General features: G+C 36.0%; 3 protein-coding genes across 7 annotated transcripts; 2 read left to right on the top strand and 1 right to left on the bottom strand.

Annotated features, from left to right (window-relative positions):
- Positions 1–3,761: 3,761 nt before the first annotated feature.
- Positions 3,762–7,704, top strand: LOC104889762 (protein TIC 22-like, chloroplastic). Its single transcript, XM_010675062.4, has 7 exons — positions 3,762–4,469; positions 5,333–5,407; positions 5,523–5,579; positions 6,012–6,071; positions 6,183–6,263; positions 6,346–6,381; positions 7,160–7,704. Exons 1-7 carry the CDS (start codon positions 3,969–3,971, stop codon positions 7,256–7,258), a joined length of 909 nt encoding a protein of 302 aa, XP_010673364.2. The 5' UTR covers positions 3,762–3,968; the 3' UTR covers positions 7,259–7,704.
- A 4,881-nt stretch (positions 7,705–12,585) lies between these two features.
- On the top strand, positions 12,586–15,958 carry LOC104889761 (xyloglucan endotransglucosylase protein 1). The gene is made up of 3 exons (XM_010675061.4): positions 12,586–13,060; positions 14,746–14,939; positions 15,459–15,958. Exons 1-3 carry the CDS (start codon positions 12,773–12,775, stop codon positions 15,829–15,831), a joined length of 855 nt encoding a protein of 284 aa, XP_010673363.2. The 5' UTR covers positions 12,586–12,772; the 3' UTR covers positions 15,832–15,958.
- Positions 15,959–16,743: 785 nt separating this feature from the next.
- Positions 16,744–24,216, bottom strand: LOC104889760 (putative E3 ubiquitin-protein ligase RF298). Of its 5 annotated transcripts, XR_007272088.2 has the most exons (4): positions 23,856–24,216; positions 21,364–23,509; positions 17,846–17,980; positions 17,316–17,455 (listed from the first exon to the last, which is right to left on the bottom strand). XR_007272088.2 is itself a non-coding variant. In XM_010675060.4 (3 exons), exons 2-3 carry the CDS (start codon positions 23,503–23,505, stop codon positions 16,913–16,915), a joined length of 2,685 nt encoding a protein of 894 aa, XP_010673362.2. In that variant the 5' UTR covers positions 23,506–23,509; positions 23,856–24,212; the 3' UTR covers positions 16,744–16,912. The 5 variants fall into 5 exon arrangements, 4 of the variants coding, with proteins under 4 accessions (XP_010673362.2, XP_048496027.1, XP_048496025.1 ...); XM_010675060.4 differs by lacking the exon at positions 17,846–17,980 and having other exon boundaries at positions 16,744–17,455; positions 23,856–24,212; XM_048640070.2 differs by lacking the exon at positions 17,846–17,980 and having other exon boundaries at positions 17,339–17,478; positions 23,856–24,215.
- Between the last annotated feature and the right edge of the window lie 1,442 nt (positions 24,217–25,658).

The following is a 25,658-nucleotide window of genomic DNA, read 5'->3' as shown; positions in this document are numbered from 1 at the left end:
AACATGGGCTTAACCGTCGCAACCAACCAGCGTATGTACGGAATTATCGGGGCATCACTGGTATTCAACCCCGACAATTTAACGAAAGGATATTCATGGAACTAGAGGTGACTGGTCTGGGTCAGTCACTACCCTAGTTGAGTCATCTGCAACCTTAACCAACAAAGAAAAATGTCCCTCCATGTCGGTAGCAGTGGAGCCGACATCATTACCACGCTGACGTTTGAAAATCCATTTCTTAGCCGGCATAGGTGGTGAAGTAGCTGCATGACGTTTCTTTGCCAAAGAAGACATAATCTCTTCCCCAGGTTCCACTTCCAAATTTCGAGCCATAGACACATCAGTAATAGCTTTAGTACGAACATCACCACGTAGGAAGCCTAAATTAAATCCTCCTTTAGCTTCCCATTGTTCCAAACGTTGTCGCTTTCCAGCGTGAGATCTGTAACTCACCTCCAAAGGCAAGCCAGCAATGTCATTGGCAGATTGACTATGCAACCCATCCTCGGCCCTGCACTTATGACCGTCGAAAAACCAAGTACTAGGCCCAGGTTCGTCAGGATGCGGAGGACCACTCGTAGTTCTCTTGTTCACTAGTGCCTCAAGAGTTCCCACATTGCTAAGAGAATCCCAACCAGGAGACTGATGAATAAACCCCGATGCACATCATTGTGGAGGCACATAACACTCCTCATGTTCATTGCCACGCGAATAATTTCGGAGGTCGCGTAGTAATCCCCAGATGACTGAAAAAGGCCTGCTTCGATGTATTTGTGCTGCGCTGTAGGTACGATTAATGAAGGATGAAAATTGCAGTAGATACGGGTGGCACATGTTGAGGTCTTGGGGATACAAAATCCTCGATGTGGCCGGAAGTGTTAACATCAGTAGAAAAGCGGCGCCCAGGTGGAGATAACACTTCGTGGCCACTGATAGCAGGAGAAAGATTCTGAGTGACGCTTGCAGGTGACCCCCGGGAAAAAGACATAGGGGATTAGTATGAAAGTCAGATTCATGAAGAGAAGGTTATTTGCTTGGGATGGCAAATTTGGTGGCTCAAGCGAAGGTTCCGAGCTCGCACCTCCATTGGTTCCCGTCCGAGCTTGATCCACCATATGAACATCAACATGACGTTCCTCAAATATATAGGGTCATGGCCAGGAATCACATGAGTTAAATCCACACGAACATTATGTAAATAAACGATCTGGTAACCCATGAATAATTTGTATAAAGAGGAACACCCATAGCACCAAATGATATTCATACCATCATGTTCAAACTGCTGGAAGACGATGAATAAGATGGTGTGCATCATTATGCAGACATTGGACATCTCCAGTGTGATGGCCTACACAACCGCCTGTTTGCAAAACTTAAAAACCCTTCATATCGAAAATAAACCCACACACTTGACCATCTCCCAAGGCAAGAAGCAACTTGGGATTAGTGGTTGTGTTAAATCGACGATTAAACGAGCACGAAGAAAAGCCTCCTGTGGGAGACCCGACCCAGTTTCTTCCACTAAATCAACCAACCCAACGTGAGATAATATACGAGCAGTCCATGCATTTTCCAAGAAACGCCAAGGTAAATTATGGATACGTACCCATAGCGTAGCCAAACTAAAGTCTATAGTGGAAGGAACTTGATTGGCTGAACTAGCGCGAAAGGTAATAATCTTACCATCGATGACCGTAGTGTGTTGGCGGAAGAGCCGCGCAATCACGCGGGTCTTGACACTCAAAGATAAAATAATCCCCAGTGCGAAGAACTCGAATGGAGCCTCGAGTACCACTGAGTATTGACCACATTAGTAACCAAGCTCGTATTTGGAGGCACAAGATCAAAAAAACAGCCAACTACAGAATGACTCCACTCGAATTAGGCAGAGGAGGAAGAGTCGATGGCGGGTGGCTAACAAGGTTACCCATGCGCTTGTGTATAGAACGAACAGGAAGTCCTTCACTATTACTAGTTTGAGGTTCTGAGAAACTCATTCTTCGCAAATATATAGGTTGTGGAAAGTTTAAAAAGTAACGTAGAATTTCAGACGGTGAAGGTGTTGGAACTAAGCGAAAGTTTTTTTAATTTTCTGTGTTGGTATTCAGTAACAAACAGTGGCAAAATTAAAGAGCAAATAAAAACTAACAGTGAAAAGTGAAAGGAAAGGCGAAGGATTTTTGGTGGTAGTTTTTCCGCAAGAATTACAGTGAGAGAGTATTTAAACAAGAAGAACAAAGGTGGTAAGGATGAATTTACCGGTGGGATATGATTTTACCGATCGAACTGGCGATGCAGTTACCATGCGTCTGGACAGCTGGATGTAATTGTTGTGTTGTGAAGTCCATAACCTGCCAGGTGTGAAAGCAAGAAACTCCTCAGTGAAGTATAACTCAGGTGACAAGTGGGCTCACTTTAAGTGAGATAACTCTCATTTCTTTGAGAGAATTTCGGATGAGATAACTCAGTTTGAGACTTGAGAGAGTGAAGATGTCAAATGAAACGACGTATGTTTGTTTTTAATTTGGTGATATTTAATGCATACTTTTTGTTATGAAAATTGCATTTTTTATATATATTAGGGGCCTAATTTTTAAGATTAGAACAGGGCCTCTAAAATGTTTAAGACGGCCCTGAGTTTAGGTATGAGATTTCGAGTCGAGCTAAACTCGAGCTCCACTCGCATCATTATTGCTACTCCAAAGTGTGACAATTAATATTAAATTGTAGTTGGTTAATGCATTTTCATTTGGGAGTGTTTGGTATAATTAATATATACAATATGGAAATGATTTGGATAAGGAAGGGAAATGAAAATAATAATAAATGGTACCTTTAATAGTTGTTTGATATACTAGTGGAATATAAATAATAGGGAGGTTTATGGTTAAGGAAGGAAACATATTTTATTTCCGCTAGTTTGATAAGGGTAAAAAATACGGGGATCATGTTTTCCTTCGAAAACGGTATATGGTACTTCACTCATACCAAACAATTAGAAATGGAAACACTTATTTAGATCCGTTTCATACATCAGATTTTGACATACCAAACTAGTATTTAGGCTCGGGCGATGCCCTGGATTTTCTCTTTGCTACAATTTATTAATAGTTAAATAAGTATTCTCATACTCATTTAAAAAAGTCATCTTATTCATTATATGTATTTCAAACGTTTTCCATTCATATGTCATCATTAATTTTGATTACAAAATCAATAATGGTACGGTGGAGTAATGGTTGGATTTCTTACTTTCATACTTGAGGTTATGGGTTCGAATCTTTACGTAAACAATTCTTTTTTTTTTTTTACTATGTGAGAAAGACGTGGATATAATGTTATTGGATGAGGGAGGGGGACACGTGACACATATACGTTCTTAGGAACGCCTTTTAATATATTAGTATAGATATCCTCTCGAAGTTCAAACACTATTGCCGAACACACGGTATGTTCTCTTCACCTTAAAAAATAAGTTTTAGGTCCAATAAATTTAAATCAGGTTTAATCAAATCTAACATAACACTCAAAATAAATTCTTCTAATAATGATCAATCAGGTCTAACATAACACTCAAAATAAATTCTTCTAATAATGATCAATTAGGTCTAACATAACACTCAAAATAAATTCTTCTAATAATAATTAATCAGGTCTAATAAACTCAATTCAGATAAATTTAGATTTTTTCAGCTAAAGAACACAATCTTCCCACCCAAAACAAGTAGTACCAACATTTAGTATTAAACCCAAGTTTGTTCATCTAGCCCAAATAATCATGGGTTAACAACAAGCCCTTGAAAGTTGAAACCCCTCCTCATCACCTTCTCCCTCCTACACTATCCTACTACCAGAAATCCACCCTAAAACCCTTGTTCATTCCACCCTAAAACCCTTGTTCTAAAATCCCTCAACTTTGTTTTTTTTTTGGTTCCCGCGATAAACCCACAAAAAAACTTTCCAAGATGATGAATTTCGCAACATCATCCAACAATGAACAATCCCCATTATCATCTTCTTCACCATTTTCACCAAATTCCCATTTTCAGCAAGTTTTAACAACATGTTCATCTTTTCTACACAATTTCTCTTCTTCTTTCACTAATCACCTTAATACCCACCTCTCTAATTTCGCTTCTACATGTTCTTCTCCCATTAAATCTCACGCTTTTGCTCGAATTCCGCCATTAACTGTAAATCCCATTAAAATGGAGCAACAACAACAACAACAACAACAATGTGGTATGTCAAATGAAGCGATTGAGGAAAGATTAGCTGGAGTTCCTGTGTATGCTATAACCAATTCTAATGAGGAATTTGTGTTGATTTCTGGGAAAAATTCGAAAAAGTCACTTGCTTTGTTTTGTTTAAAGAAGGAAGATGCTGATATTCTTCTTGATCAGTTGATATTGATGGACCCTGATATGCGCCGCGGCTCTAGTGTTGTTCCTGTTGCTTTGAATAAGGTATGGTTTCTTTTTTTGGGTTTTTTTAGTTTTAGTTTTGAAAGAATTGGGTTTTAATTGCGCCTTTTCTACTGAGATTAATGACCATTTTATAGCTTGTTTGTGAAATGTATGTAATTTGTAATATTGATTGGTTGTCAAATCTTAAGATATGATATGTAGCTGATAAAGTGGATGAATTTGCTTGTATATCTTTTTCCCCTATATAATGGGATAGCTCATTTGGTCATTGTATTATCCAAATTGGTGCAATTAGCTAGCGGCCAATGTACACAGGGGCGAAGCCAGGCTTGGTTGTAGAGGCCTGGAGGAGGCGAGTTTAACAAAGAATTTTTAACAAAGAATTCTAAACATGCTTGTGGAGAGAGGCCAGTTTACCAATGAAACAACTTTTATATTCACTTTCTTAATCTTCTTAACCTATTATAATCAGTTTAGCAGGGGCCATGGCCCTCTTAGGTCTCTACTATGCCTTCCCCTTGATGCTACATATAAGCGGGGGACGTGTCTCAGAAATAAGAGTTTGTGTGTTACAAGATACCCAAAAGCAATGGTGGTATTATAAACCATTATGTTTTAGTTTGAGGGTGTTGAAGGTTTTGAGTAGGATATAATGAAACATTGGTTGGATCAGTTACTAACAAGATGAACTGTTGTAATCGTTTTTTTCTTTGTTTGATTACTAGTGAATTCATTGATCGTTCCTTGCGATCCTTAATTGATTTCTTGCTGCCTTTATTTGATGATCTGGTAGGTGCTTTGTTGCTAATTGAGCATTTTGGACTTAGATTGATGAGCATGAGTTGATTATATTCCGAATTTTTACAATGTGATGGCGAGTAAACTGGGATTTGCATTGGCAGGTTTTCCAGCTCAAGGTGAATGGAGTTGCCTTCAGATTACTTCCGGAGGCATCAGAGGTTAAAAATGCTTTGAGGGTGAGTGTTTACTATCTATGAATCATGGTCATAGACTCATAGTTGTTCAATTGCTTGTTCTAAAATTAGCCAAAGGGGTAAAGCTTCATTGTTATCAGTCCCATTGAATTTGCAGGTGCTGGAAAAGTCAGGAGATTCAGAAGATGAGCTTCTAGGAGTTCCAATTTTCCAGGTTTTCTTTTCTTTCATTCTCTAACACCATTAAACTCGGTTTTCCTCATGAAATTATTAGCCAAGTTATAGTAGATTGACGGACTTTTCTCAGAGTCCCAATCTGCGTCATTTGTGATCCATAGTTTGAATCAGCGGATTCAGTTCAGCAATTGGCGGATTCAGTTCAGCAATTGCCTGCTTAAGAACTACTTATGGCTACCCTATATGCTGCAACCTATAGTTGAGTTTTACAGGCTACTGTTGGGTTTACTAGTATCGACCAGTTACTGTAGACTTGTGGTCTGCATCTAAACGAGTATTGTGGCATTGGTTACAGTCAGATTGCGAATGACACTTATCTGTAACTTGTAGGTTCTCTTTTGTAGGCTTTTTTACTTCATGTTCGAATAATCCATATAAATATATAATAGTTTTAACTTTTACATGACAGTCTCGGAGTTTGATTTTGAGCAGCAACAACAGGAGATATCGTCCAGTTTTCTTCAGAAGGGTTGAACATCTTAACTCGCAGAATGAAAAAGTCAATATTGTAAACAGCTTTTCCTTCTTTATATTTGAAGCCTTAACTCCCAATTTTTGTCTCTGATCTTTGGCTACATAGGAGGACTTGGAAAAATCATTATATAGAGCTTCGAAGCAGCAAGGAAGGTTGAATCCTGCTTTTAGACAAGGAGCTATCGAAGTATGTGTTTTTCCTGGCTTTTTAACTTTGCTAGTCTAGTTGGATATGATTCTCCTAATTTTTTCACCGCCTCTCTTCACAGGTAGCTGTTCTTGAAGACATAATCAAGGGAATGAAGGTATATAAATTCATCACCACCCTATTTTCTCAAGACATGAGTAATAAATGTTAATTTATACTTTTGCATTTTCTAAGAGATTCATGAACCTAAGTTTTCAACAGAATTTTTCTAACATGTAATAAAGAAAGTATGGAGCCATTGTGCAAGCTTTATTACCTAATATTTCTTTCTTTTATGGAACTTAAATGAAGAAAAATAAAAAACTGCGAAAGCCTATTGGAGGGTCCTAAATGAAGGCAGGTAGTGCCTTCTTCCGAACAAATCCCATAAATACTTCTACCTCTATTTCTTTTTAATTGTTACTTTGCCTTTTGTGGTAAAAGTTTGAAAACTTTGACTGTTTACTCTGTACTACAATTAACTAAAAACATTATCTTGTGTGATCTTGTTTTGTCTAAATGTAAATATTCAGAATATCAAAATTTTAAGACTTGTTACTGTATGTAATTAAAGATATAAATGGTCAAAGGTGTCTATTGGAGACCGTGAAAAATAAGTGTAACCTCTGTTGCATGAAAATGGTTGGATTTTAGGGAACTTGTCAGCCATTTTGGGGTTTCATTAGCATGGAAACAACTAAGGTTTCTATAGGTTTCCACACATCATGGAGTGTAACCATTGAAAAGAAAAGGAAAGGGAACATTTTCTAACCATAGGAAGCGGAGGATGCAAATCTACCAATTACCATCACAAGATCGCCTAAGTTTCTCTGTTATTTATAATGTATGGAACACTATTCTAGTGCCGAAATTAACACCAGAGACTAATATTGCAGGATGATTCCACTCAGAAATGGGACGATGTTGTTTTCATACCACCTGGGTTTGATGTATCAACCGATCCTTCACAGAGCCGTGAATACCCAGCTAAGTAAGCGTTTGAACTGTGATTTTACTGGACTTTGCATATTCTCTTTGGTCCTGGTGGTGTTATCTGATACTCTGAAAATTGAAAATTGATGCCTGGGAGTTGTGAACTCAAGCTTCATAGTTGACTTTGTGCCAAAATATTGATGAAATCCTTGTTATCAAACAAGCTAGCTTGTGGTTTACTGACCCTTCCCACAGGGTACCGATGCCATCACCCGTCTCCCTCTCCCCCGTAAGGGGCAAAAAGAAGAACTGCAACTATGATTGTTAACACTCTTTTGTTGAGATACTAATATGACTTCTATTATGAGATATCTAATACATTTTTCTACTGTAATTATCGTTTGTTTCGATGGAGGATTATATAGTTTGAAAACAGGAACATTTGGTTTTATGAACCTCAGTAATAGTTATTGCTTGTGGCAGATAATGTAGTAAGGTTCATTTCACAGCTGATGAAGTCTGACCACCCGAACTCTTGTTGTTGATTTCCTGCATATATTGTTCTTAGATTTTGACTTGCATTGGCCCGCTTTAACTCGTTGAACGTCGTGGCCCAAAATACGATCCAGTCCAATGTCTTGTCCAACAAAACATGGCCAACCCTTTCTAGGCAGCCTAGTTAGGGCCCCCAACAGGTTGGTTGAAATTTTTTCGACCCGAATCCCAACATATTTAATAAAGGTTTCTTATGATGCTTATTTCATGTTATATTTGAGTCAGGTTTTCGAATCAGGTCAACTTTTGCTCGTCCTAACTAATTCCAGTTCATGATTAACTCTATTTCATTTATGTAGTCTCATCTCTAACCAATGTAGACCAATTATAAAGATTATTTTCATTATGGGCCTGTTCTTTTGGGCATAAAACAACTGAATTGAACTAAATTATAACTAATTAATAGTAATGATTATCATTTAGGAATGGAACTGAATTGAACTGAATTGAATTCAACTGAACTGGAAGTAAGCCGGAGAGAATGTAGTTTATATCACTTGCAAATATGGCATCAAAAAGCATCATAAAAAGCTTCTCTTTAGCATAAATACATACCATTTGATTCACTTTTTGGTCAAGGGATTTCTTTGGATGTCATCAATTTTAAGCTTTCTTAGTTGTATTTACATATTTTGGCATTTTTCACAAGTTCTCTTTTGTAACTATAATATACTCTTCATATGATTTGCAGCTGTAAATTCCACTTTTGAGTTGTTCATGGCTAAAAATTCGAGCCAACAAAAAGTTGAAAATAATATGAGGAAAGCAAAAAGCTTAGCATCAATGTTTCCAAAGAATCCAGCACTATAAATTTGGAATAGATGAATCAAATCACTGGTCATCCGTGATGTGGGCCCAACTAGTCATTCTAAATAGATGTGAGGCCCACTATAATCATAGTTGGCCCAATGAGAGGCCTAGAAAAAGTAATAATAAAGAACAAGACTCGAGAGAGTTGTTGGAGGATACTATTGTACAATAAATAGCTTTGAGTTCTAAAGGAAAAGCTATAATTCTAAAGGAATAACTTTTCATATTAGGTTTATCATAGCCTAATTTTAATTTAAAAGTAAGCGGTCTCTTACAAGACAAACTCAATCTTATATTAATCAAATTTTACCATATAATTAAGTTCCGAAAATATTAAAAAAGACGGTCTAATTTTAATATAAAAGTAAACCTTGTCACTAAATGAATTAAACTAGTCACCTAAAGAAATTAATCTAGTTACTATTGGGTTAATTCTGTTTTAAATATTGAGCTTACCATTGCATAATCTTAATTTAAAAATAGGCAGTCTTTTATTAGACAAACTCTATAAGATTTGTCTCATTTTTTTTTTTTTTGCTCTTTTGCATATGAAAAATATCTTTCTCTGACGATCAAACATTTGTTTTCCTTTTCTCGTTCTATCACCTAATTTTTCCTCCTTTATCTTGCTTTTTACTTTTTACATTCACTTCCATTTTATTTGTAAATTTCATGCCACATATACGTCCGATATCATGATATACAATACGTAAATTCGCCGATATAGGCGATTATAAGGTTGGATCGATCCGAGCCTAACTATGGATTGAAGCCATTTAGGTCAGGTCCAATCTCAACCCTGTTCGAATTGGTCAACTTGATAAGTAACTCAAGCTTCTAACCAACCAACCGATCCAACCTAGCTCATTAGGTACAACCCGACCAACCCAAATTTGGTTGAGTCTAATATACTTCGCCGCAACCCAAACCCGAAACTCGACCCGCATGCGTAATTCAAGGTGAAGTCCATGTCCAATTTCCCCCAAACGGACCACCACTTGACCCTACCCCGCCCATAAAACATTGGCCACCTTCTAATTCTCCAAAATAGTAATGTATTGTGAGGTGTGAACCCATAAGACTAGATAGAAAGAACTAACAAAGAGATAAGAATGAAAATTTTGACTTGATATATAGTAGAACAATCCCTATCCTAAAATCGACCGTACAATATAGCATGGGCAACAATAATAAGATAGATAATCTTAAAGAAAATATAAAAAGTACTGGTGTACCCCGATACCTTCATATACCTCAAAAATGGAGTGTCATGTCGTGTCGTGTCCGACACGATATTTTACTTGGATACTTCATTTTATACTAAAAATTTAACCTTCACTTACCTCAAAAACAGGATATCATGTCGTGTCGTGTCGTGTCCGACACGACATTTTACTTGGATACTTCATTTTAAACTAAAACTTTGACTTTTTTTCTACAAAATAGCCGAATCCGATACCTGAACACCCGTATCCGAATAGATACTCAATCCGTGTCTGAGTAGCTATTAAAAAAGGATTATTTATTCCTTAACTTAAGGTTTTGGTAAGAGCCAATAGAATCAGAATGTTCTGAAATCAATAATTAAGGTCTTCTTTATGGCATCCAACTATACACCACTACACTACACTACACTACACTACACTCCACCACCCCCCTCACCTCATCCATAACCCAATAAAATGCTGAAGTGATAATATTTTTTTCAATTCTTTTGTAAAAATGTAGAAGTGATAATAATAGTAAAACATCATCATCTTCTGAGTTCTGAGTTTTGGTCTTAGTTTTGGGTTTGTGGACCCCATAACCCATAAAACTCAGTGCTGCCTATTATTAGTATTATTATTACTATTGGTTAAACATGGTCCCACCACTTGAATCTGATCAAAATTTAAATAGGGTAAATTGCTATATATAGAATCATGAACTATGGATAGAAAATAAAGAGTTGTTTCACTTATTAGGATTGAGAAAGATGATGTAGTATAAAACAGTTTTCTTAATAGAATATGGACGTGTTAGGCAATAATAATTGTGGTGGTAGTTTTTAACTGTAAGAGTAGATGTTAGCTGGGTTGTTAGCTGTTAGTAGTTGGTGTGTAATTGTTAGTAGTTAGCTGTCTAAGTAGCGGTATAAAATATTGATATTTGATAAAAGAAGTTTTCAAAGTAATTGTTTAAGAATAACTAGTTAAAAAGTCAAACAAAACTTTAACATATAATTTATACACCACTAAACGCTATCCAAAAGCTACAAATTGTAACTTTTGACAAACACTACAAAAACACTATTTGTACCGCTAAAAGCTATTTACACCACAGTCTTGTCAATGCTACCATTTTTTCTTATTAGTGTTTGACCGAGTCAAGACACTAAAAGCTTACTTTAAAAATTTGTGTCGAACATGCCATAAATGTTGTTACGTCGAATCCTCATACATTAAAAACATGTCATGGTATATGCTTAATAAGAAAGATGTACTATGAAAATTTGTATAGTAAGATTTGAACATACGATCAATTATTAGATATGCTCGCGGATAAATATTGAACTGAAAATATGAAACTTTATCTTTGAGGTATAAGAAAGGAGATTATTAGAAACAGTAATTTTATATGAAATCTACTGCCATAACTTTATAAATATTGAACTCGAAAAGACTCATAAAAGTTGAGATTTTGAAGAACATACAACAACAAGTATCCGTTAACTGTATCAATAACTATAGATGTTCCTATACTTTATTTTTCTAGCATGGCAATGAAAATTTCACCATGTATTAGCATTCTTTATTTTCCTTGAGTCAAGATCACAAACATATTGTGATGGTTCTATAAACATTCACATAAATAAGTAGGGTACCTTAGCAGCTTAGCTAAACTCAAACTTTAAAAAATGTACAAGCTAATAAAAGAGACCAATAGTCTTCTTCATGTTCATGCGACCAGCACAATCAATGGTTGCGCTATAGTTTATGGTCATTAGTTATTTTAGTACTTTTTCGCTCTTCCACCTACTTCACCATATTTTTGTCTCTCCTCCAATTCCTTCTTTGCTCCTCTTTTTCTTAGTCCATCATGAAGAGTGTGCATCATTTTTTTATAGAGCTGATCAACTCCAACCCGACTCGATTTCGAACAGATTTTTTGGCCTGCGGTCGGGTCCGACGCGGCGTAATTTTGGATAGAATTTTTCGGCCCGCCGTCGGCCCGTTTTTTTTTGCTTTGGGTCGGGTTTTGATCAAGCCAAAAGTGACTTTTCAATCAATTTTTTGGCCCCGAGCCGATTTTGACCCAAAAAGCCCGCTCATTTTGATCCGAAGTAGCGAACTTTGTGCACAAAAATTCAGCCCGACCAATGGGCAATTTTTTAGGCGTGACTCGATTCGGCCTATGATCACCTCTAATTTTTTGGCCGAATTTTTTTCTCTCTCCTAATAAACTAATAGTACCTCCGTTCTTTTTTAGTTGCAACGTTTGACAAATTGCACTATTCATGTTCTCTTATTTGACCACATTTATTGATTTATATGTTAAACAAAATATAATCATGTGGGGTCTTGTTTGATTCGTTTCGATGTAAGCTTTCATAATATCAAATTTTCATAATTTTTACTTACATACAATTAGAGATAAAACGATTTGAAATTGTACATTGGCAAGCGTGAAAGTCAAAACGTTGCAACTAAATAAAAACAGAGGTAGTATTACTTTTACACTCTCTCCTGATAACCCACAAGAAAGATAACGACTAAGAATACTCTAATAAGTAAGTGCCTTTGGACAAATAAAATCTCATCACCAAATTTCACAAAGAGACAAACTTCCTAAATTTAGGTTCATGTATATCCTTTATTTCACTTCACCATACTTAAAAACAATCCATTAACTTCCAAAAAATATACTCCTACTACCCCAAAAAAGAATATAGTAACCCTAATAAAAAGGGTGAGTTATGAGTATTTGTATTGTATTGTATTTACTTTACCCCAGCTGTCACCAGAAATACTTCCAGCTGGTGCTCTTAAGCTCCCCACTTCATTACACCATACCTTACACGCTCTTCCATGGATTCCTCCAATTATTTCTTACCCTTTATATACCCTTCATTTCATTCACCACAACACTTCAAACACAAGTCACAAAATTCCATTTGAAAATTCAAAAAATATAATCTTAGGTAATAATTTGTGAACAATATATAAATAATAATGGGTGTTTCTTCAAATAATGGGTTTTTAGTTATGATCATGGTAATGCTAGCAACTTTAGCATTGAGTAGTATTTGTGTTAATGGTGGAAATTTTGATCAAGATTTTGAGGTCACATTTGGTGATGGAAGGCTTAAAAGATTTGGTAGAGGCCAACTTCTTACACTTTCTCTTGATAAGGTTTCGGGTTCGGGGTTTAGGTCAAAGAGACAGTATCTCTTTGGAAGGATTGATATGCAACTTAAACTCGTTGCTGGTAACTCTGCTGGCACTGTAACCGCTTATTATGTAAGACTTCTTTTTATTATATTAAGTAACCATATAGTACTTTTATAAATTTAGTACACTAGTAGAGTAGTAACTAATACCTTGCTAAATAGTGAACTTAAGTGATTAGTGATTGGTGTAACTGATGTCTACCTAGTGGTTAAGATTGAAGTGTTATGAATGATAGGTTACAGGTTCGAGTTTTCGAACTTTCCTTTCATTCTTTGTAAAGTACCATGTTTAAGTAGTGAGTAAGGTGTAGGTCGATCACTTAGTAGAGTGAGCTTAATTAATAAAACAATATTTAAATATGATTTCACAATATTTGTTTATCAATTAAAAAAATAACTTGTACTCGCTATAAGTTGTTTATCAATCAACTTACTTCCTCCGTTACATAATAACTGCAACAATAAGATAATTATTTTTTTATAAAATATACAATATTTATTTAATTTGTTGCCGTTATTATGATAAGTAGTGATATTTATGCACGTGAATCTATGAGTAATCACCTACTTATACATCTACAAGTCAAAACATGTTTTTTTATCTTTTACTTATATACTATATATTGACTTGGACTAAACATATTAAACTTCAACTTCATGTCAAATTAGGCCCGTCTCAAACTATATAGAGGCCCTGTACGATCTCATATTTGAAGAATTCAATAATATAATAGCTCATCCATACTTCATATAATCATATATGGAAAAAAAGTAGTCCAAATAAATAGATAAACTTTTTCTTTTTACTACTTGAACTTTCTCTATTTTGGAGCCCTCACAATTAAGGGGCTTTGTTCCATGGAACATGTTGAACATGCTAAAAGCCGCCCCTGTGTCAAATAGATGATTTTTAAATTAATTTATTATAAACGATTTGAAATAAAATATAAATAAAAAATATCTAATCGTTACAAATAATATTAAACGGAGTTAATACATCCTATTAACACGATGTAGGTCCACATCTGCATTAATTTTTTAAACATACTAGAAGACTAGAAGAGCAATCATATTTATGGGTACTTATAATGAGTAGTAATATAAAGAGGTCGCATCACCGAATTTTATACATGATGGAGAAATATAAGGGACCCATATTTTTTTTTTATGGGTGTGGATTCTTTTTTAGTGAAAGTTGGCAATTTAATTAATTTAGCCTATTGCTTTTGCACGAGAAATGGAATATGGCATCTACGTACGCTCCAATAATATTTCTGAATGTCAACTCAAAACATCAAAAATTTCTTTTGTTTGAATTTGCTTAAAAACATGCAAGCTACTAGAAAACAATAGTATGCAACCAAAATAATTTTTGTTTGTTTGCCCGAGGAGTGTAATATAGTACTCGAAACTTATATTTCATCCGTTTTGAAATAGTTAGGACGTCTCTCTCGAAAAGTTTTCACATAAAGAATGAAAATGTATACTAATACATTTATTTACTTATCTAAGACATTTATGAAAGAAATTATATTCAATTAATGAGCTTATAATTAGTATAAAACTATAAATAATTTAGTGTTTTTTGCGGGAATATACCAGGGTAATAAGGCATTTTTGTGAGGATATACTTCATTTTTTTTTTTGATATACCGACCTAAATTTAAGTTTTGTTAAAAGGTACTAAAAACACTGTTTTCGACGAGGAAGTCAAATTTCCGTCCTTTAACAGAATTTTTTTGTTACATTGTGTAGTTATCTTCAGAAGGGGCAACACATGATGAGATCGACTTTGAGTTCTTGGGAAATGTGAGTGGGCAACCTTACACACTTCATACTAATGTATTTACTCAAGGCAAAGGTGGACGAGAGCAACAATTCCATCTATGGTTTGATCCAACCTTAAAATTCCACACTTATTCTGTTGCTTGGACCCCCAAGATGATTATGTAAGTAATCCTTTCTTTTGGTTCTTTGATTGTTTGAATTGCAAATAAAGTCCGAATTTGATGTAAAAATCGGTTTAAATTAGCTCAAATAAGTGTCTAATTCGTAAACTATATAAAAGATGAAGCACTATAATCCACATTAATCAGTTTAATTAGTTGACATAACTCTTTATATTAGTAAAGAAAGATCGATATAATCAGGTAAAATCGGATTACGGATTTTATCATACATCCGGGTGTATCATGAACATGGTACACCTAGGGTTATTTGAAATCATCCAAATGAGCAAAATGTAAAAAAAAAAGAGTCTAAATGAGCAAAAATTAGTCTTGAGTGTACCACGTACGTGATACGCCTGCGTTGTGATGAATGAACTTAAATCAGGTGAAGTCAACATGGTTTTACACCTAGGGTTTAATTTAGCCAAGTACATGATGATCACTTTTTTTTTTTAATAATACATGATTATTAATTAATTAAGTAATTGATTGAAATTTAACTGAATTAAATTCATGCAGATTCTTGGTAGATAACATGCCAATAAGGGTATTCAAGAACCATGAAGCTAAAGGAGTTCCCTTCCCTAAGAACCAAGCCATGAGGATATACTCAAGCCTATGGAATGCAGATCAATGGGCTACACAAGGCGGTCGTGTCAAGACAGATTGGTCTAAGGCTCCGTTCACAGCGTACTACCGGAACTTCAACGCCAACCCAAACCACGCGGCTGCAACCGCGGCCTTCACCGATGGCAAGTGGCAAAACCAAGAGTTGAATGCATGGAATAGAAGGAGACTAAGATGGGTTCAAAAATACTTCATGATCTACAATTATTGCACTGATTTTCAAAGGTTCCCTGGAGGTGTTCCAGTTGAATGCAAGATGTTCTGAAATGTTCTTTAGTATGGAATGAATATATTGTTGTTTAATTTCTTGCATTACTAGCTAAATTAGCTTTTTGTATCCGATTTTGTACTCAAAATGGGTTCTAAGTAAATAAATTAATTTATTTGTATCATATATAGTCATCATTTTTGCATATGTTAATTAGATGAATTCCCTTTTTTTTAAAAAACATTGTATATATATGTCAAAGAAACATCAAAGAGTGCCTCATGTATAGTGTTAGAGACAGAATATAAGTTGAGAGAAGCTCAAATAAATTATGATAGCTATAAAATTAAATTTTAATAAGTTTCCATAAGGCAATTCATTTTACTACGGGATTTCAAAAGGGATCCAAAAAAAAATTCTCATATTAAGCACACCATAATTTTTTTCCTGGCTCTCATTTTGTCAAAGAAGTTTGAAGGCAAAGTCTCGTATGGAAAGTAGTTTCTAACCAAGGATCGTAATTTTTGAAGGGAACTTTCTTTTCTAGTTGGTAAGTTTATAATATAGATTAAAATATTAGTTAGAGTTTGTCTCGCCCAAAACTTTCCTCGCATTTCCTCTTTATAAAAGTAATACTTCCTCTGTTATTTTAGATGCAACATTTGCCTTTTTGATGAGCGGAGTAAAATAATCGAATGTTACATCTAAAAAACAGAGGTAGTATTACTTATGAACTATACCGTCTCACGACTGATTAACAATTGCCTTACAATCCCATACTTTATGAAACACATAATAACATAAACTTGTTAGTGAGAAGTGACCTAACAGATTTGGTCTAGCTGCCATTAATGTTAGAATAAAGACAAGTTAAGTCACTTAAGATCAGAAGATTAAAAGGGAAGCAAAAATTAGTCATACGGCTTATGAGGGCTAGTCATCCATGGCCAGTTAATTTCCACAAAAGGATAATCATTAATGAACTCCTTCATTTCATAATACAAGGCTATATGGAGTTCTGGTATAAACTTTTGAACTCAATGGTTCAAAATGTTTTGTATTTTATTCCAAAACATTAGTCTCAGTTATTCAGAACACTCAAGTGCTTCTATATTCAAGTGAGCAGTATTGATAAGGTTTAAGGGCGAGCGAACCGCACGCTAATACGCCTATGTATGGGGCTCCTACATGAAGGGCAATCATTCATGCCTTGCTTCTCATGGAGTTCATTGCACATTTTGCAAACTACCTGATGAGCGCAAGGAAGAAAAACTACAGACATCTCTTCCGAGAGGCACATCACGCACTCCCTTTCCCGTTTTACCCCTCCAGAAGCTGAAATTTCCTGGAAACTGTTTGCCAGTCCTGACTTATATGTATCCCGGGATTGCTTAGCAGTAGGGGTACTTTGGGCGTCTATGATCCTGCTAGTAATACTTCCATCAATGCCTCTCTTTAGAGCTGCTATCTTTGATGAGTCGGTCTTCAGTCTCAACTGCGATATTTCTTTCTCGAGCTTTTGTATATCTTCTTTATACTTCTGAAAATTTCCTTCTGCTTTAAGTTTTATAGCATCCTCCTTTGACTTTGCAGATGCCTCGAGCTGTTCTCTTTCTTTTCTTATCGACTTTGCCTGAGCGAGTAGTTCTTCCTTTGACTTTTCCTCTTGCTTCCACCGAGCCTGTAAAGTTTTTTTCACTTAGGCTATCAGAATTTGAAAGCAAAGGGAAAAGATGATTCCACAAAGATTAGTTAGTATTCACTAAGCATTGAAAAGCTATGAAGAAAATATGGATGATAACAAATGATTCTTGGCCTTTTCCACAGATTATGAACTGAATGGATCCCTACATTTGTTGTTACTTGGACTCGAGTACTCAATGTCAAACATGGGTACGTGTCCAAGTGTCCGACTCAGCTCTTTTTAAAAAAAATTCCATGATGTTGGCCTAGAAGTGTCAAATTGACCTTACCTATGTTGGGGTATTTAAGATCAGACACGAGTACTTGAGGTGAAATGAAGAGTTCGGGTAACATAGGTTTATCCACCAAAGAGAGCAAAGTAATTTACCATTCAAGCACTATCAGAAAAACCCGAAGACTCCAACTTTCACCAGTAAAAACATGAATTAAATCAAAGACCACGTAAGAACTATCGCATTGATCCGCCAAGTGCTGCAGGTTTCTCAAACTTATGTCGTACATCCTGTATGAAGAAAGGATGCTTGTATTCTTTATCAAATGCAGACAAAATTCGGTAATAGAGAGTCAAAGAATGCGAAGAAGTTGATGAATCCCAACAGCAACCTTTGGCTTTGCATTCACGATTCTAAGTAGAGAAATGCAATGAAAAGCAAATCAAGATACACTACACTCTCTCTTGCTACAAAAATGGAATGCAAAAAGAGCAACAAAGTTTGAATCTTCATCACATATATATTGTAGTAATACTTGGCAAATATGAGTAGTGAAAATCTTCGGCATGGGCAATAGCTTCTGCCTCTTGATGCCACTGCTCTAAGACAACATGTACCCTTTTATCGAAAGGAAGGAAGAGATAAAAGATGGTTTTCTCAAAAATCATCTAAATTATCTTTCCACAAGAAATAAGTATATAGTACTAGAGGCCTAGAGCACAACATGCAAGAGAGCATTTCAAATGGATGTCATTTCAAATTAAAACACTTTGTTTGCTACATCATAATCATTGAACAGTACTTCGTATAATAGACTAGAGATCTTTCAGAAGATAACAATGTTCATATGGCTACATATAGAGCATTATCAGGGAAGGATAATTATGATACGGCCACATTGCTACCAAGCTAGATGGAAGTAAGAAAATGCCATGGATGTGAAAAGGATTTTGGTGATTCTAATTCATGCAAGACTTTTTCTTCTTTCTATTGGGAAAACCCACCAGGATTATTAGTCCATTCAGAAAATCACCTACATGTACCAAAATTTCAGCCAGATTAAGGTCACTTTGTACACCACATCATATCTTCTCATATGGGGTACTATATATAAACAAGTTGAATTGCATTATTTCTCTCTCTCTCTCTCCTTACTCCCACCTTTTTCCATTTTTCTCACCAACTGTTCTCCCATATTCTTGGTTTTGATGAAAAACCAAAATGAGTAAATTTTCGTGAAACGGAGGGAGTACATATTGTGTGTGAAATTATGAAACATAAATGTTCTCAAAACAAATCTTTACCTAGTTCTATGCAATTAAACTTCATTAACTACCTAAAATTCTAAGATTGTGGGAAACTATTAGTTTGCACTCACAATAACTATCCCCTGGTAAACTGCTCCCTTTGTTTCAAATTATCAAATGCCATGGTTTCTAAGAATTGAATTTGTCTGTTATATTCTCCCAAAATAACTCTTCCATTCTTTCATAATTGCAAAGTTTTGACATTCACGCTTGGCAACAAATGACTTTGACCATTAACATCTTTAGAATTTATTTGAAAAGAAGTACAATTTTTATTTGAAAATGTACAGTGACTCTAAGCCAACAGCATATTACACAAAACACGTCATCATATTTAGAGAATAAATGGTGTAAAAGTCATACGATTGCAATTATAAAAGAACAGAAGAAGTAATAGCAACCTATGAAAACAAATACTATTTAGTTACTCTCATAATCAGAATAAAAGCAGAAAGTATATCTTTATTTTAGTTTTCCTTCTTTTATGTAATTTTTCTAAATATATATTGAAAAAAAATAATGGTAAAAGTTCGATCGGCACCTTATACTTTGAAGCTGAGGGAGTATATATACTTAAAGGCTAAAGCCTCGTGGTTAATAGTCTCATACCTCTCTTATGATCCTCTAGAAACAATATTTAGGTAAAACAGGCCATAACTACCACTAGTATAGACACTCAGAGCAGGAAGACTATCCGCTGAACTGGGAGTGGTGTTTAGAAAGCACCCTCCAGCCCAAAATGAAAGAATGGAAAGAAGAGGACTGACGAGGATGAAGCTGATGCACCTTGCTAATTACAAGTTAAGCCAGAATGCCGAACACATAGAACAGGATCATAGGGAAGCTCATTCTCAAGATAGCTAAAAGTATTTAAGGCAACAGCGCTTTTGGATTTGGGCATGACCTTAAAAAGTACTAACTGGAGTAAAGAAAAGCCACAAAAAAGTCCAGCTAACCTGAAGTATTGGCTCTTGAAAGAAGTCACACATAGTAGCTGCAACAGTGATAAAGAAGGTGGACTTGGGACTCACGTAGATGCTAGGTACGAGAAATTCAAAAAGACATGATGAGGATGGTATAACTGTATAAGACATCCCTATGATCTTCTCCAAAGTGATGAATCGGTGCTTCTCAGTCTGGAAGGCTTGATTTAGAGACTAGTAGATACAAAAAGAGATAAGAAAAGAAGTCCAGAAAGAGGAGGGAGGGATGGAAACAGCACTTTGAAGCTACTGATGACATCCACAAGTACCATGGGACCAGTGACTTGGCCAATACGAAAGCAAGTTGAGCCTGAGCATATCCAGTCCTCCAAGCATGAGAACCTGCTTGTATCAAAAAGAGAAAACACTATCTTTTTTATGGCCATGAGACTGTGCAATGGACATATAGTGCAGGTGAATGCAAGTTTCCAATGACATGAAAATTTTCCTTTATATAAGCAAGGACATACCTACTAGTTACTACAAGCTGAAGCTAGGTATAGAAGAAAGCCGGCGTAGAAGAAAGATATTAAGAAATTAAAGCTCAGTAATCAGTCATTCCATTACTGAAAGGCCGAGTTGTAACATGTCTGGAAGCTGAGTTCCGTAATATTCCATTATATAATGCTGCTATAAAAAAATTGGGGTCAAGAGAGTAGATAAATGGCTTCAAATAAGTAGAGGGAAACACCAATTGCAGGAAATAAATCAACATTCACACACCAAACAATAAAGAACATAAAGGGGACATCACATTGGGCTAATTTGTAGTCATATGAATATATATTAATGAGGGAAGGGGGCATTCATTTCATTGTAAATTCTTGCAATTATGCATTGGGATTGCCACTATGCTGATTAATTAATTAGTTTCTAGTTATGGATTAATGAAACATATATTTATATAATTATGTATTCATCTTCTATATATAATACACAACTAGAAGCCACTAATGCAAGTTTCCTCCTAATATTTCCTCATCATTGCATTGGCAATGTAAGCAAGAGTCTTATTGGGCATTTGCTACTGTCAGACAGACTAGAAGGTAATTTGCTCCAGCTCCTAAATATTGCTTAACTTCTTTTCCTTCTTCCTACACATATTATAATATCATGACTCCTAAGTTAGTAAGAGTAGTGCTTCAGAATTGGGTGAGTAACAGCATCAAAGCATGTAGTAAATTTGTGTTGACTGGCATTAGCAGCCAGCAGGAACCTCCAAAATCCACCGATTTACACCCCCGTATTCAGATTGTATATTGTTTTCAAAACTAAGCAAGCAATTGCATTAAATACACAGACACGCAACACTATAGCTACAGTCGATTTGAAATGAGAGGATACAGACAAAAAATGCAGGATCAAATCTGAGAATACACATACCTCAAGCTGATTGTAAAGATCTTTAGCTAGTTCAAGCTCCTGCTGAAGTTGAGATAACTTGCGTTTCTCGGCACCAAGCTCCTCCTGGAACATGCCTTTCTGCTTTTCCCATGACTGAAACTTCATCAATGTCTTCTTCTCTCGCTTTGAGACCTCCTGACAGCTTGCAGCAGACTCTGCTGCTCGTAACTTGGCAGCTTCCATCTCTTGCCTGAGCGCTGAATTCTCCCCCTCAAGCCTCCGGACAGCGGCATTGGCTCGGTCAACCTGTCCACTAGCCTTACCCAGTGCATTCGCCATCTCAGAAAGCTTCTTCATGGTGTTCTCCTCTAAAGTTTGCTTCTCCTTCTTGAGCCGTTCTACTTCCTCCTTTTCTTGCCTCAAAGTCTTGAGTTCAGCTTTATCCTTGCCCAATCTCCTGGCAGCCTGCATTACCTTTCGGTTAGCCCACTCCGTCCATTCCTGAAGCTGGTGTTGAAGTTCCCGAATCCTTGGCACCAGCTTCATAATCATCTCATCTTTATTATCATGTGGCACCCACTGAGCCAGAGACTTATCATAGGGAGTCCCAGCAGTGCTTGGAATAGGAGCGTCACTACTACAGCTTGGATTCTTTTGAAGAGGATTGGCTTTTGTTGGCAAAGAAAGAGAAAGTTCAGTATCAGCAGCTGACACTGCTAGTTTGGATTTGGCCACTGGTGCAGCTGGAGTATGATCTGTTTTGGTTATTGAAGAAATGGTACTTCGGGCATCTAGATTAATTGGAGGAGAAGAGGAAGACAACGCAGGACAGGCAGAGAAACTGAGGCTTCCATTTTCATGGGCCAATTCCAATCCCATCGCCATTGCTTTGCTAATTTTTAGGGAAGCATTCTTCAAATTAAGACCGGCTGACTCAGATGTAGGTCTGATTCTTTTATCCAAGATGTAACCACTGAACTTTGCCGTTCTAAAAGACCCTTTTGCCCCAGACGACCTGTAGCTTTTCTCTAAATGAAGGGATTTCTGTCGAAGCGTAGATTCTCTCTTTGAGCTGCTAGAATGTGTCTTCCTGCTTGACACAAACTTTTCATCTAGGGAAAGAGAGCGTGATATACCTACTGCACTGAAAGGCTTATCTATAGAATTAGATGATGAAGACGTTGAGCCGTCTTTATCTGAAGTTGGCCCATTCGAAACAAGGGAACTCTTTGTCTTGGTGAGGTTTGGAACTCCAGCAACTGAGTCAGTCTGATTTACATTGCATGGAATTGTTGGAGCTGCTTTAGAGAGTCTAGGAAGACTCACCTCTGTACTATTGGACTCAGCTTTAAATTGGGGCTGAGAGGGACAAGATGAACTATCATTTGGAGAACTGTCACCGATCAAACTACTTAAGGGGTCACCATCCATGGCACAGGCATGTGACACATTCATGTCACAAATTAGCAAACACCACATTGCATCTCCGGTGCTGAAGAAAGGCCTGACCTCTCGGAGAACACATACCAACTCTGCCAGCACATACTTCTCCAACTGCTGTAGATCCTCGAAACAATGCTCCCTTGAAGGATTAATATCTTGCCCACTCCTAAGAAATACCAAAGCATTATCCACAATATTAGATACAGTATCTTTTGACCCATAACAAAGACCGGACCTTAAAACAGCCCTGGTAGCAACTTCTTCTGTGTATCCACATGCGACAATCTTCTTAATAGCACTCTTGAATATAGCATCGAGATTGCTCAAAACAAGCTCCTCCAACTGACTTTCAGTAAGATCACTCCAATCAGCATCTTGAAACTCATCACTTTCTACTTCCTCTCTAGGACGACTAGAACCCACCTCAGACGAATCCCCCATAGAAGCACTCGACAATCCAAGGTCAAGTTTCAAACTGTCGGAATGGTCTTGATATACACCACAGACATCACAAGGACTAGGCAAGTGAGCATGACTAGCTGCCATCTCAAATTTTTCAGCTGAAAATTCATAACTCGACCCATCATTTAAGTTTGAGGGTAAAACCTTATTATGGTCATTTAATGGTGGATCAGCTCGAAATTTTCGCTTATTCCGACTCCCTTTCTCTTGAACAGACAAAGGAGATAATGGACCACAACTACTAGTACTCGCTTTCGCTACCATGGATGCCATCATTCAGCTGTCCATTAAAACAACAACAACCAAATACACATACACAAGTACATTTCATCAGATATTAACACATTACATTGCCAAACAATCCAAAACAATTCTTAACAATCAATCACACACTGTTACACTTTCTCATACAATCCCACTTACATAAGCAATACTAACAAAGATTCCAAAACAATCCAAGAACTTACTCTTTTTTTTAATCATATAAATCCTATTTCTTCTAAGTTCAACAATGAAAAAATTTACTAATAAACAATAATAAAATTCTGAATTCATACTCAATTAAATACGCTTAAGCTAAAAAAATTCAATCTTAAACTTAAATTAAAATTTACTCCAAAACAAACCTTCGAGATTCTGAAAGATCCTGATTCCAAAACTCGTCGAAAAATCTTAATTTCTCACACTTCTTCTCTGCTCCTCAAATTCGGAGAAAAGTAATTTGATGGTGTGAAATTTGATTATTCGTCAACTTTCAGAAATGAAGGTTCGATTGGATGAATCTAAAGTCGTGAATTGTAATCGAAAATTAGGGTTTCAGATATATGTATAATCTTGAAAACAAGTTAAGAACCCTATTGAAGAAAAAATAGGAGAGAGAAAGAGAAGAAATATTCTCACTACCAGATCAAAGGATTGAGAGAAGAGGGTAAGTAAAGTTCTTTTTCTTTCTTGGTAATGGTGGTGGTGGTGTAATGGGGGACCCAAATAAAACTTTGGTGGAGATAGTAAAAAAAGTCGTCGAATTTAGGTACACTCGGATGTATAATGAAAAATGATACTCGATGGAATGAGTGATGATTGATTGATAGATTGATAATAGACTAATTACTACAGTTTTATTTACGTTTGAGATAAAATTGCATTAGGAATAGGTTGGATGTTGGTTGAATTGTTTTAAGAATTTGGTTGGTTAATTAGTTTGATGTGAAGTGAAGATTGACTTGATTATGCAAGTGAAGGTTGAACAAGTTGGAATGATAGGAGTTGGACTTGTGATAACCACATTAATGAGAATCATTATATAGGTGGTGAACTAACTTTACGATTGGGGGAATGATGGTTAACACTATGCGATGACAAATTTCATGAGTATTTCAAACCAATTTGTAATTGCTAAAGTGGTCACATTACATGTGGAATGACTTGAAAGTGAGTTGCATAACAATATGTGTATAGATTCAGAATACTTTGTTTATGTAGTGGTTGCATGGGATAAATTTATTGCAACCAAATTACTCATAGTCAAAGTTAAAATTTCTATGGTTGTAACAAAAATATAATTCAATCGTGTGCACAAAAAACTTATATTGATTCTTCTTGTGCAAGTTATACTTTACTTTTTTATTACAATCGTAAAATGAATTTGATTGGGATTCGGGATCGTTCATGTTGGAGCGTTTATAGGATAGATGTGCTCATGATTCATATATGACCTATATAAAAGTATACTACATTGTCAGCACAATTAGTGTAATGTACATCCTTAGAGGCACAACAAAATAAGATAAATAAAAACGACGATAAACCTTTTTTTATAAAGTCGCAAATTTCAATCCATTTTCTTAAAACAGGTCTTCAACCTCTATGATGTAATTTTGGATCCCGGAACATAATACTTCATATTCAAAAGTCACTCTTCAACCACCGATCTAGATATCGATATAAGGCTTAAGTTCACAATCAAAACTACTTCAGTTACATTAAATTTTGTATCCTTCAATGGATAACTACACCTAATTTTGTCATTCAAAATTGTAATAGTTGAGTTTTAAAAAGTTCATAATTTTAAGATATGTATATTATACCCGGTCAAAGTGAATCCGACCTCCGAGCTCGAAAAATGTCCAGGTTTGGGCAGGTTTTTTGGGCACGTTCGAGTCCAGCCCAGTTCGATTTTATTGGGTTTTGGAATGACTTTTCAGTTCAAATTTTGGCTTTTTACTTCAAATTTTGGTCTGAAAAGACCATTATTTTAATCTAAAACAAACGGGCTTTGGATACAAAAATTTAGGACAATTCGATTAATGGCCAATTTTCGCTGGTGGAACCCCAACCAAACCCGATCCGACCCACTTTTGATCACCTCGAATATATATGCATCATCCGAGTTGATAAGCACTACTCTGTAGTCTGTATTATGAGTGGTA

Source organism: Beta vulgaris, chromosome 3 (genome assembly GCF_026745355.1).
Source record: "Beta vulgaris subsp. vulgaris cultivar EL10 chromosome 3, EL10.2, whole genome shotgun sequence".
In the NCBI taxonomy this organism is placed as follows: Eukaryota; Viridiplantae; Streptophyta; class Magnoliopsida; order Caryophyllales; family Amaranthaceae; genus Beta; species Beta vulgaris.
The sequence above is the reverse complement of the archived record's forward strand: the minus strand, read 5'-3'. Positions and strand labels throughout refer to the sequence as shown.

Coding starts and splice junctions, on each gene's coding strand:
- LOC104889761 (XM_010675061.4), top strand. CDS start 12,773: ATGGGTGTTTCTTCAAATAATGGGTTTTTAGTTATGATCATGGTAATG. Junction 13,061..14,745: donor GCACTGTAACCGCTTATTAT/GTAAGACTTCTT, acceptor TACATTGTGTAG/TTATCTTCAGAAGGGGCAAC. Junction 14,940..15,458: donor TGGACCCCCAAGATGATTAT/GTAAGTAATCCT, acceptor AAATTCATGCAG/ATTCTTGGTAGATAACATGC.
- LOC104889760 (XM_010675060.4), bottom strand. CDS start 23,505: ATGATGGCATCCATGGTAGCGAAAGCGAGTACTAGTAGTTGTGGTCCA. Junction 17,456..21,363: donor ATCTTTACAATCAGCTTGAG/GTATGTGTATTC, acceptor AAAACTTTACAG/GCTCGGTGGAAGCAAGAGGA.
- LOC104889762 (XM_010675062.4), top strand. CDS start 3,969: ATGATGAATTTCGCAACATCATCCAACAATGAACAATCCCCATTATCA. Junction 5,408..5,522: donor AGGTTAAAAATGCTTTGAGG/GTGAGTGTTTAC, acceptor TTGAATTTGCAG/GTGCTGGAAAAGTCAGGAGA. Junction 6,072..6,182: donor GTCCAGTTTTCTTCAGAAGG/GTTGAACATCTT, acceptor TTGGCTACATAG/GAGGACTTGGAAAAATCATT.